The following is a 12,822-nucleotide window of genomic DNA, read 5'->3' as shown; positions in this document are numbered from 1 at the left end:
GTGAGGTGAGGGAGGCAGCACAGGTTACTGGCAGCACCCGCCCCTATGGCATAGCACAGACCTGGTGCATTTATCTGAAAGCCCAGAATCAGAGACAGACTTCCCTAACTCCATCTGATCTCTGAGGTGTGAGGTGAGGGAGGCAGCACAGGTTACTGGCAGCACCCGCCCCTCCTGGCATAGCACAGACCTGGTGCATTTATCTGAAAGCCCAGAATCAGAGACAGACTTCCCTAACTCCATCTGATCTCTGAGGTGTGAGGTGAGGGAGGCAGCACAGGTTACTGGCAGCACCCGCCCCTCCTGGCATAGCACAGACCTGGTGCATTTATCTGAAAGCCCAGAATCAGAGACAGACTTCCCTAACTCCATCTGATCTCTGAGGTGTGAGGTGAGGGAGGGAGCACAGGTTACTGGCAGCACCCGCTCCTCCTGGCATAGCACAGACCTGGTGCATTTATCTGAAAGCCCAGAATCAGAGACAGACTTCCCTAACTCCATCTGATCTCTGAGGTGTGAGGTGAGGGAGGCAGCACAGGTTACTGGCAGCACCCGCCCCTCCTGGCATAGCACAGACCTGGCTGCATTTATCTGAAAGCCCAGAATCAGAGACAGACTTCCCTAACTCCATCTGATCTCTGAGGTGTGAGGTGAGGGAGGCAGCACAGGTTACTGGCAGCACCCGCCCCTCCTGGCATAGCACAGACCTGGTGCATTTATCTGAAAGCCCAGAATCAGAGACAGACTTCCCTAACTCCATCTGATCTCTGAGGTGTGAGGTGAGGGAGGCAGCACAGGTTACTGGCAGCACCCGCCCCTCCTGGCATAGCACAGACCTGGTGCATTTATCTGAAAGCCCAGAATCAGAGACAGACTTCCCTAACTCCATCTGATCTCTGAGGTGTGAGGTGAGTGAGGCAGCACAGGTTACTGGCAGCACCCGCCCCTCCTGGCATAGCACAGACCTGGTGCATTTATCTGAAAGCCCAGAATCAGAGACAGACTTCCCTAACTCCATCTGATCTCTGAGGTGTGAGGTGAGGGAGGCAGCACAGGTTACTGGCAGCACCCGCCCCTCCTGGCATAGCACAGACCTGGTGCATTTATCTGAAAGCCCAGAATCAGAGACAGACTTCCCTAACTCCATCTGATCTCTGAGGTGTGAGGTGAGTGAGGGAGCACAGGTTACTGGCAGCACCCGCCCCTCCTGGCATAGCACAGACCTGGTGCATTTATCTGAAAGCCCAGAATCAGAGACAGACTTCCCTAACTCCATCTGATCTCTGAGGTGTGAGGTGAGGGAGGCAGCACAGGTTACTGGCAGCACCCGCTCCTCCTGGCATAGCACAGACCTGGCTGCATTTATCTGAAAGCCCAGAATCAGAGACAGACTTCCCTAACTCCATCTGATCTCTGAGGTGTGAGGTGAGGGAGGCAGCACAGGTTACTGGCAGCACCCGCCCCTCCTGGCATAGCACAGACCTGGTGCATTTATCTGAAAGCCCAGAATCAGAGACAGACTTCCCTAACTCCATCTGATCTCTGAGGTGTGAGGTGAGGGAGGCAGCACAGGTTACTGGCAGCACCCGCCCCTCCTGGCATAGCACAGACCTGGTGCATTTATCTGAAAGCCCAGAATCAGAGACAGACTTCCCTAACTCCATCTGATCTCTGAGGTGTGAGGTGAGGGAGGCAGCACAGGTTACTGGCAGCACCCGCCCCTCCTGGCATAGCACAGACCTGGTGCATTTATCTGAAAGCCCAGAATCAGAGACAGACTTCCCTAACTCCATCTGATCTCTGAGGTGTGAGGTGAGGGAGGCAGCACAGGTTACTGGCAGCACCCGCCCCTATGGCATAGCACAGACCTGGTGCATTTATCTGAAAGCCCAGAATCAGAGACAGACTTCCCTAACTCCATCTGATCTCTGAGGTGTGAGGTGAGGGAGGCAGCACAGGTTACTGGCAGCACCCGCCCCTATGGCATAGCACAGACCTGGCTGCATTTATCTGAAAGCCCAGAATCAGAGACAGACTTCCCTAACTCCATCTGATCTCTGAGGTGTGAGGTGAGTGAGGGAGCACAGGTTACTGGCAGCACCCGCCCCTCCTGGCATAGCACAGACCTGGTGCATTTATCTGAAAGCCCAGAATCAGAGACAGACTTCCCTAACTCCATCTGATCTCTGAGGTGTGAGGTGAGTGAGGCAGCACAGGTTACTGGCAGCACCCGCTCCTCCTGGCATAGCACAGACCTGGTGCATTTATCTGAAAGCCCAGAATCAGAGACAGACTTCCCTAACTCCATCTGATCTCTGAGGTGTGAGGTGAGAGAGGCAGCACGCGCCCCTCCTGGCTGCACAATGGCATCTCTTTTTACATTCACGGATGATATCCAAATTGTTGATCAGACTGGACTTTGAATAAGTGTCTGGAAATAGAAGAAACACATTTTCCCCTGAGGCATTACTTACAGGATTGTGGATATCGAGCCATTCTGTTGTTTTGGAGTCCACAAACTTTCCATTTATAAATAGTTTTGTTGTTGGCTGTAGAAAAAAAGAAAAAAGATATAAATCAAGTCCCCAAAGTGGTCAGGCAGGTCTAAGCTGTCGTGCATTTACCCTTTCCCAGAAAGCCTTCACCCTCCCTGGAGAGGTCCAACTTCCTCTCCATGCACTGCTCTTCTTCTCCCTTCCCCTTTTCTGCATCTTTTCCAGAGACTTTGCCATGAAGAAGCCGAAGGATACGGGTTAATTCCTTGTGGGTGTAAAAGCTTCCTATGAGTGCAATAAGACCTCACAGCATCCATACCCCCAGGACTGGGCAATAGTTGAAAGGTCACTTCTAAGATCATGTTCATCCATGCTGCACTACTTGGCGGGATGCAGACACACATCTTTATATTCTGGGGACAGCATAGTAACTCAGTAAATAATGGCAGGGAGCTGGAGTCAGAAAGATACTGGAGAGGGAGACGGGTTGTGCTGGCTTATGTGCTAGTTCTTGTCTGACTCCATCTGCTGGAGGTACAGGGAACTCGTTATCCAGGGCAGTCTCTCTCTGCACTCAGCCATCTTGGATAGAAGAGCTTACAAGCCCCTCCTGCACCCACCTTTCCCAAGTCTAAGCACAAGCTCTGTAGTCATCGAAAGCCAGCAATACTAATTATGTTCTCAGTGTAGCCTGCCAGATAGTTTTGGTTATGTGAGTGCCTTCATTAGTGCACGGGATGTGCAGCGAGACGCCCTGCCCTCTGACCTCACTGAAACTGGCGGGACCGCCACGGGATCAGGGAATCTTGGGGGTTTATAACTTGTATAAATGTTAGGTAGTTTAGGGGAGAGTGATGTGCTTTGCAGGCAGAGAAGTGACTTGTACAAGGCATGTGCCCTCTTCTGCTCGGACCGAATTAGGGAGGAATGTATTAAAGCAGGTTAGGAAATATAAGAAGCTGTGACCAGCCCTCACTAAGAAATAAACTACGATTTAATCCTGGAACACAAGCTAAGTATTCTATGTATTACAGAGTCAAGGAAGGAGAGGGGGACACAGTGAGAGCAGGAGGGTGGTGCTGGTTTCTCTCAGTGCCCTGAAGTTGCAGTTGGAGATAGGGCAGAAGTGTTTTTATACCATTTGGTTCTGTCTTTTCCAGTGTGGGAGGAAATAGATGCAGAATGGTGGTGCTTTAATGCCCACCAGTGCCTAACGTGAGTTCAGATGAGGAACTGCTAGCATTATTTACCACTGATTATGGGAGATGTTAATATCCATGCAGAGGCTCCAGGGGACACTAATATAAGGGACTTCCCGATTCTGGAAGAGGATATGGGTTTCCATCAATTTAATGAAAAACCAATACATACAGGAGTGCCCGCGTCGCTTGCACAAGGCTTGTGATAGAAGCCCTTACTGGCCTGGCCTGACAAGCAGGGGATACTTCTGGTGTGACTCCTTCGCTGTCTCCCTTCTCCCCGCTTGAAACATAGAAATAACAGCAGAAAAGGACCAAATGATCCACCCAGTCTGCCCAGCAAGCTTATGCCAGTATCTGCTGCTCTGTGCAGGTTACCCCCAGGCTTATTTTATTTATTTATTTAAAAACTTTTCTATACTGTCGTTAAGTTATCTCACCATCACAACGGTTTTCATAAAGGCACAAAAGGATATTCAAGGTTAATTGGTATGGATTACAAGTTATACATGTGCCAACATGGAACGGTAACATCATTTTAATAATATAGCTCAGTGGTTCTCAACCTTTTTTCTGTCGGGACACACCTGACAGATGGTTCTCACATGCGTGACACACTGACCCATGATCGTCACAGGGCTAGATGTAAATGTACAGTTTGTATCCACGGGAACCCCCCTGATCCACAATAATGGATGTAAAGCAGAATTATGACATTCCCCGTTCAACTCACTCTACAAAAAAGATATTCTGGTTCTGGTGTCATCTCAGTAACAGCAACTCAAACTCCTTCTACTTTCAGGCTCAATAGCCCTACTTATGAATAGACAGCAGTTTACCACCAATGCATGTCCTCTTGAGAAAACGCAACAAATAAGACTGATAAAACACTTACATGCTAGTAAAATATCTCTGTAACAGACACAGAACCGACCTAACATACTCCCAGGATCTGTAGTAATGCACATAAACTAATCCGCACACAGTTACACCTGTATTATGGAATACACTCAAACAGGAGCAACCCTATCTATGAAAAGGCAACACTACAAATATTAAATCAGGCCCTAAAAACCAATACACCTCTTATTAGGAAAACAGAACTAGCAAGCAGCTATAGATCCCCACACAGAAATAATTGTAAAACTATACTAATAGCAGAATAAATGTTTCACAACAACTATGAACAGAATAACATCCAACAATTAAAAACTCATAAAAACTATTAAAAATTCTCCAAACACCAATAAAATATTTCAAAAAAAGCAGACACATCACATAATATTAAATAATTAAAATAGCAGTCAATCAAGAAAAATAAACTTAAAAAGCCACCTTTACTTACCCCCTCCAGCAGCTTTCCTACTCCTCTTCCATGCAGGCTGTAGCACACATCAGAAGCAGCAGTAGTGGCTAAGCTCTATACTCATGGTCCTCTTCCTTAGGGCCCATGTCTCTCACACACACACACACCATACTAGTCATGCCCCCATGACCAGTTTCTGTCTCTCACACACCAATCATCTCCCAGTCTTTGACAAACACACCAGTCACCTTCCTGAACAGTTTCTCTCATGCCATACACACACACACAGGCTTCCCACTCCCGTGTTCCACTTACATATATGGGCTTCTCACTCTCATAATCACTTTCTCTTTCTCACATACACTCACCAGTCTCTCACTCCCATGCTTGTTCTCTCCACATGCACAGGCTTCTCATTCCCATAATCACTTTCTTTCTCTCCCACATACACACACACCAGTCATCTGATCTCTCTCATGCATACACACACAGGCTTCCCACTCCCATGTTCTCTTTCAGATATACAGGCTTCTCACTCCCATGCTGTATCTCACACACTCCCAGCTTTCTCACTCCCATGCTCACTCTTCACATGTACAGGCTTCTTATTCCCATAATCACTTTCTTTCTCTCTCTCACATACACGCAAACACACACCAGTCACCTGATCTCTCTCATGCATATACACATACACATAGGCTTCCCACTCTCATGTTCTCTTTCAGATATACAGGCTTCTCACTCCCATGCTGTCTCACACACACACAGGTTTCTCACTCCCATGCCCACTCTTCACCTGCACAGGCTTCTCATTCCCATAATCACTTTCTCTCTCTCACACACACCCGTCACCTGATCTCTCTCATGCATACACACACACACAGGCTTTCCACTTCCATGTTCTGTCTTACATACACAGGCTTCTCCCTCCCATGCTGTGTCTCACACACACCCAGGTTTTCACTCCCATGCTCACTCTCTTCACATGCACAGGCTTCTCATTCCCATAATCACTTTCTCTGTTACACACACACACACCCAGTCTCTCTCTCATTTCCATGCTCGCTCTCCACGTGCACAGGCTTCTCATTCCCTGAATCACATTCTCTCTCTCACATTCACATACATACCAGTCACACCGTCACCTTACCAACCAGTCTCTCTCATATACATGCACACACACAGGCTTCCCACTCCCATGCTCTCTCTCACATAATCAGGCTTCTCACTCCCATGCTTTCTTTCACATACACCCCCACAACACCAGGCTTCTTACTCCCATGCTTTCTCACATACCCAGATTTCTCACTTCCATGCTTTTTCTCTCTCTCTCTCTCTCACACACACACATCCCTGACTGTCTCACACACTCACATACACATCAGTCATCTCCTTGAGCAGTCACTTTCATTGTCTCTCACATATACACATACATCAGCTCTCTGACCAGTTTCTCTCAATCACACACATACTCTCGATCAAATACATTCTCTCACTTACACACATTCTCTCAATCACACACATTCTCTCACTTACACACAGGCTGGCTGGCTGCTTCTCTCTCTTTCTGTCACTCACTTCCTCTCCCCCCCCCCCCCCCAGCACAAACGGTAGCTGCTCCTCCAGCCCCCGCAGGCCAAGAAGGAAGAATTCCATCGATCGCGGCAGGCTCATGCTGCTCTCTCCTTTCCCTTCCGCTTTCTCCCCCAGAGCAGGAAGATCAGCTGCCTCTCCTGCTGCCACCGGCCTCCTGCTATCTTCGGACGTCCGAACTTCCTGTCGGGGGGGGGGGGGGGGGTTAGCGGAAGCGCAGCGCACAACGTCCGCTTCCTCCCTCCCCCCCCCCCCGCAGGAAGATCGGACGCCCGAAGATAGCAGGAGGCCGGTGGCAGCAGGAGAGGCAGCTGATCTTCCTGCTTTGGGGGAGAAAGCGGAAGCTGTGCGCGACGCTTCCGCTCCCCCACCCCAAGCAGGAAGATCGGCGGACCATACGGCCCGACGCCCGAAGATAGCAGGAGAACGGGTGGCAGCAGGAGAGGCAGCTGATCTTCCTGCATTGGGGGGAGGAAGCGGAAGCTGCACGCGGCGCTTCCGCTCCTCCCCCCCCCCGAACAGGAAGACCGGTTGGCCATACGGCCGCAGCAGCGCTTCCCCATGTGTGCCGTGATGGCGCGCGAGGCGTGGGTTCTCTTGCGGCACGGCCTTTCTTCTTCCCGCGCACCACTTCCTGTTCCGGGTCCGGGGGGGGGGGAATGCAGGCGCGGGAAGAAGAAAAGGGCAGCCGTGGATGCCACAGCTTTTTTTTTTTTTTTGCACCGCTGCCGTTCCCGCTGGGCTTGAACGTGCTGATAGCCCGGCGGCTACGGCAGCAGGGAAGAACGAGCAGCGGGAGGGACCGGGAGCCACGCGACACACCTGCTGGTGCTTGGCGACACACTAGTGTGTCGCGACGCACCGGTTGAGAACCGCTGATATAGCTATGTGATGAATAAAGCTTAAATGTTGGTTTACCAGACCATAAAAGTCAGGGCCCTCGGATGCTGTCTGTATCCAATTTCCCTTAACCGTTGCCATGAAAGCAGAGAGCAACGTTTGAGTCGCATCAAAAGTATCAGGCTTAGTGATTAAGGGCAGTAACCGCCACACCAGCCAGTTACCCTCATGCACTCTTTTCTTCACTTCCATCCTCCAGCCTTAAGGGATTCCCACAGGGTTTATCCCAGGCCCCTTGGAATTCCTTCACTGTTTCATCTTCACCACCTCCTCCGGAAGGATGTTCCAGGCATTCACCACCCTCTCTGTGAAGAAATGTTTTCTTACGTTGGTTCTGAGTCGTCCTCCCTGGAGTTTCATTTCATGACCTCTAGTTCTACTGATTTCTTTCCAACAGAAAAAGTTTGATGACTGTGCATCATTAAAACCTTCCAGGTATCTGAAGGTCTATATTATATCTCTCCTGCACTTCCTGTCTTCCAGGGTATACAGAAGAACATAAGAAATTGCCATGCTGGGTCAGACCAAGGGTCCATCAAGCCCAGCATCCTGTTTCCAACAGTGGCCAAACCAGGCCACAAGAACCTGGCAAGTACCCAAACACCAAGAAGATCCCATGCTATTGATGCCAGTAATAGCAGAGGCTCTCCTCATAAGTCATCCAATGCTGACTCCTCACTATTTTGGTTGCTGTTCTTTGGACCACCTCTATCCTGACTTTATCCTTTTTGAGATACACACACCAGTACTCCAGGTGAGGCCTCACTAAGGACCTGTACAAGGGGATTATCGCCTCCTTTCTCTTACTGGTTATTCCTCTCTCTAAGCAGCCCAACATTCTTCTCACTTTAGCTTTCGCCTTGTCACATTGCTTCGCTGCTACACCAAGGTCCCTCTCCCAGCCGTGCACATTAGTCTTTCATCGCTCATCACATACAGCTCTTTTGGATTACTGCACCCCAGATGCATGACTCTGCATTTCTTGGCACTGAATCCCAGCTGCCAAATCTTCGACCACTTTGTAAGCTTTCTTAAATCACTTAATTCTCTCTACTTCAGGCATGTCCACTCTGTTGCAGATCTTAGTATCATCCGCAAACAGACTGTATCTTCCATCTCTTCCGCCAGGTCGCTCACAAAAATATTGAACAGAACCAGTCCCAAAACCAATCCCTGTGAATTACCACTTAACACCGTTCTTTCTTCAGAATTTATTTATTTAAAAGTTTTTATATACCACACAATAAGGCATTTATATGTCTGTCTAGGCGGTTTACAAGCATACAAACATAATTTAAAATAAAAAGCAAAATTAACACAATTAAAATTAAAATACATACAGAATAGGTTCCATTTACCATTTGGGAAGTATGCCTGAACAGAAAACCAACATGGAGAAGGAAATCCCCAGAAGCCTCTGTGTGTCTTTGGCCTGCCTGGGATGAATGGACTCTGAGTGACTTAAAGAACGTCCCTGGATATCTGTAGAGGCAGGCAAGCTGGCACCAGACAGGTGATGTCTATTCACAGAGTCACAAAGAAGAAACCACAGGCACTATTCTCAGGAGTTTGTAATCCACACAGTTACAGACGTGTTGATTGCCTTGACCAGTAAGAGTTTAACAGAACAAAGAAAGTCATGGGAAATGGGCTACACATCCTGGGAAGCCAATCAGGGTAGTTAGGGATGATTTAATCATGCAGTTGACATTACAACTTATGTAAATGATCCTTTGGATAATCATGCAAGTCTCTAGAACCTTCTATCCTTTTCCTGTATTTGAATGTTATCTATAAAAGAAGGGTCACTTCCTGTATCCAGAGAGATGCTGGTCAGATTGTAAGACTAAGGGCGCCCAGTACCCAGCATCTCCCGAGAACACTTATATTGATTAATAAAAATACATTATACTTTTACTGAGTCTAAGTGTTCTTGTGTCCCTGGCCATAAGCATAGAGGAAGCTTTACACATTACATGCTGTATCCTGACAACCAGTCTGCAATCCACGCTACTACCTTGGCACCCACTCCCAAGCTTCTCATTTTGTTCACGAGTTTCCTATGTGGGACCGTATCACAAGCTTTACTGTTGAATCCATGTGCCTTGGGTTGAGCAACCCACTGGATTGTAGATAGTTCACTATCCTTTCCTTCAGCAGAGTCTCTATTAATTTTCCAACCATTGAGGTGAGGCTAACCGGCCTGTAGTTTCCAGTCTCCTCTCTGGTCCCACTCTTGTTGTTGCGGGAGCGCTAGGGAGCGGTCCGAATTCCAGGGAGGTTAGTGTGCCCTTGGACCACGATGCAACTGCAGAGGAGCTCCGAGGAAGCGCCGAGGCAGACAAAACATGTCCAAACACGGACGGACAGGCTGAAGACAGGAACTCTGATCTCTGCCGAAGCTGAACACATTGGAAGAGACCCAACAACGCAATGCTGGTCTCTGGGGTAGCCCTCCGGCCACTCGATAACCCTTTCGGACCTGCCGCCTGGAATTGGCAGATGCGACAGAACAGACAGAGGTCGAGGACAGGCGATGGTACTGGAACAAGACAAAGACACTTGAAGACATGGTCCAGACGAAGGTACTTGGAGACATAGTCGGGACGAGAACACGAGGAGAGTGGAAAAAGCTAAGGCAAGGCTGAGGCTTCAAGATGAAGAGAGGATCCGGCAGCTCAGAAGGCAAGGTCCAGCCGGAAGAGGCTTCCGTGACCCGGCACGACCGGCACTCTGGCAGGTCCACTGGAAGCAGGGTCTGCTGGATGGGCTAAGGCTGGCCCCCGGAACCTGGAACATTCGTACAAGGACAGGCGAAGGGAACTAGGTGGACAAAGACTCTTGGTGAGTGGAAAGACGACAGCAAGGTTAAAACTCAGGATGAAGTGGAATCCGGGTAACACTCATAGTAGGTTCTGGCCAGAGTGGAGGCTTCAGTGACTCGGCGTGAACGATGCCCTGGCAGGCCATCTGCAAGCAGGATCCACCGGGGGGAGGCTAGGGTGAACCCAGAACCAAGGACATCTGAGGACAAGGCTTCCAAAGAAAGGAGCTGGAAGGAGTGGACGCCTGGAGGCGGAACATCTGAAGACGAAGACATCAGGGACATCTAAAGACGAGGACATCAAGGACATCTAAAGGCGAGAACAACAAGGACATCTAAAGGCGAGGACACGGGATCCGATGAGAGACCAGGAACCATGGATGAAGATCCAGGAACCACAGAAGAAAATGACGAGGGAATTCCCATGAAGAACGGAGTGCCTTGAAGAAGCTGGAGACGAAGAGAAGTCCAGGAGCGGACTGGCTCCTTGCAAAGGTGCTGAAGGACTGGCAAAGAGCCCTTTTAAAGGGCTGAAGGGGAGACACCCTGATGACATCATCGAAAGGGGCCGTGGGGCTACTCCCACCGCGGGCCCCTTAACAAGCAGAGAGAGGCGCGACCGCGAGCCTAGGAGGCAGGACCAGGGACAGTGGCATCCATGCCACAAAGAGGAGCTGAGCAGCGGCGACCTCCAGGCCGCGAGACGGCATTGGGGCCGACTAGAGGTGAGAGGCTGCTTGTGGCTAGGCCCGCGAGCAGCATCGTAACGCTTGTGAAGCGGGCCCACCATCACTCTTCTCCAATCTTGTGGCACCACTCATGTTTCCAGGAATCTATTGAACAGGTCCTTCAGTGGACCTGTCAGCACACCTCAGTATCCTGGGACGTTACTCATCCGGCCCCATGGCTTTGTCCACTTTCAGTTTTCTTAGCTCTTCCCATACATTCTCTTCTGTAAATGGCGTTTCATTTACTCCACCTCCATCCACAGTCTTGTCAGCTAGTGACGGTCCTTCTCCAGGGTCTTCTTTAGTGAAAACCGAACTGAAGCATTTAGTTGGCCATTTCTTCATCTCTGTTTGTCACCTTTCAGTCTCACTTTACCACTTCAGACTTTTCTCCTTTCTCTGCTATATCTGAAAAATGTTTTGACACCTTGCTTTACCTCTTTGCAATCCTTTCTTCCACCGGATTTTTTGTTTTCTTCATTTCTTTCTTTATCTCCTTCAGTTTCACCAGATATTCTTCCATGTGTTTTTAGGATGCTTTATATTTCCTGAACATTTTTTTTTTTGCCTTTATTTTATAAGCCATGTCCTTTGAGAACCAGATAGGTTTCTTATTTCTTTTACTTTTGCTTACTTTTCTAAGATATAGATTTGTTGCCTTTGTAATTGCTCCTTTTAGTTTGACCCACTGTTATAAGAACATAAGAAAATGCCATACTGGGTCAGACCAAGGGTCCATCAAGCCCAGCATCCTGTTTCCAAAAGTGGCCAATCTAGGCCATAAGAACCTGGCAAGTACCCAAAAACTAAGTCTATTCCATGTTACCATTGCTAATGGCAGTGGCTATTCTCTAAGTGAACTTAATAGCAGGTAATGGACTTCTCCTCCAAGAACTTATCCAATCCTTTTTTAAACAAAGCTATATTAACTGCACTAACCACATCCCCTGGCAATAAATTCCAGAGTTTAATTGTGAATGACTGAAAAAGAACTTTCGCCGATTAGTTTTAAATGTGCCCCATGCTAACTTCATGGAGTGCTCCCTAGTCTTTCTATTATCCGAAAGAATAAAAAACCAATTCACATTTACACGTACAAGACTTCTCATGATTTTAAACACCTCTATCATATCCCCTCTCAGCCGTTCCACCTCTCTCATTTTCTCCCAGTCTTCTAGTTCTACTTCCAGATACATCCCCATTTCGACAAAGTCTGTATTTTTAACATTCAAAACTCGGGTCTTTGTGTGATCTCTCTGTATCCTATTTGCAATATCAAACCATACTGTTTGATGCTGATGCTCAGGTAGGCACCCACCCAGACATTAGAGACATCATCCCGTTCGTGAGCACTAGGTCGAGAATAACTCCATCTCTCGTGGGTTACATTACCATTTGTTTGAACAGATCAACTTGAAGTGCATCCACTATCTCTCTACTTCTGGTAGATTCCACAGAAGGGCTTCTCCAGTCTACGTCCGGCAGATTAAAATCTCCAACAATCAACACTTCTCCCTTCTTTCCCAACTTTTGGATGTCTTCGACCAGATCTCTGTCTAGTTCTTCCATTTGAGTTGGAGGCCAGTAAACCACTCCAGTAAAAATGGATGCACCATCATCGTTTTTTAGGATGGCCCATAATGCTTCTTCTCTATCCCACATTCCTTGCAGTTCAGTTGTTTGAATATTGTTTTTGACATAAAGAGCTACTCCCCCCCCCCCCTTTTCTGTCCTCTCTGTCCTTCCTTAACAAGTTATAGCCCGGTATAGCCATATC

At 48.4% G+C, this 12,822-nt stretch overlaps 1 protein-coding gene across 1 annotated transcript in view; it reads right to left on the bottom strand.

The window, feature by feature from the left end:
* Positions 1-12,822, bottom strand: part of ALDH6A1 (aldehyde dehydrogenase 6 family member A1) — a 167,519-nt gene that overhangs the window by 121,695 nt on the left and 33,002 nt on the right. The window contains 1 exon segment of the mRNA XM_029598441.1: positions 2,475-2,549. Within this exon segment, the coding sequence (XP_029454301.1) occupies positions 2,475-2,549 (75 nt within the window).

The sequence above is a fragment of the Rhinatrema bivittatum genome, chromosome 4 (assembly GCF_901001135.1).
Source record: "Rhinatrema bivittatum chromosome 4, aRhiBiv1.1, whole genome shotgun sequence".
NCBI lineage: Eukaryota > Metazoa > Chordata > Amphibia > Gymnophiona > Rhinatrematidae > Rhinatrema > Rhinatrema bivittatum.
This window is presented reverse-complemented; position numbering and strand designations above follow the sequence as displayed.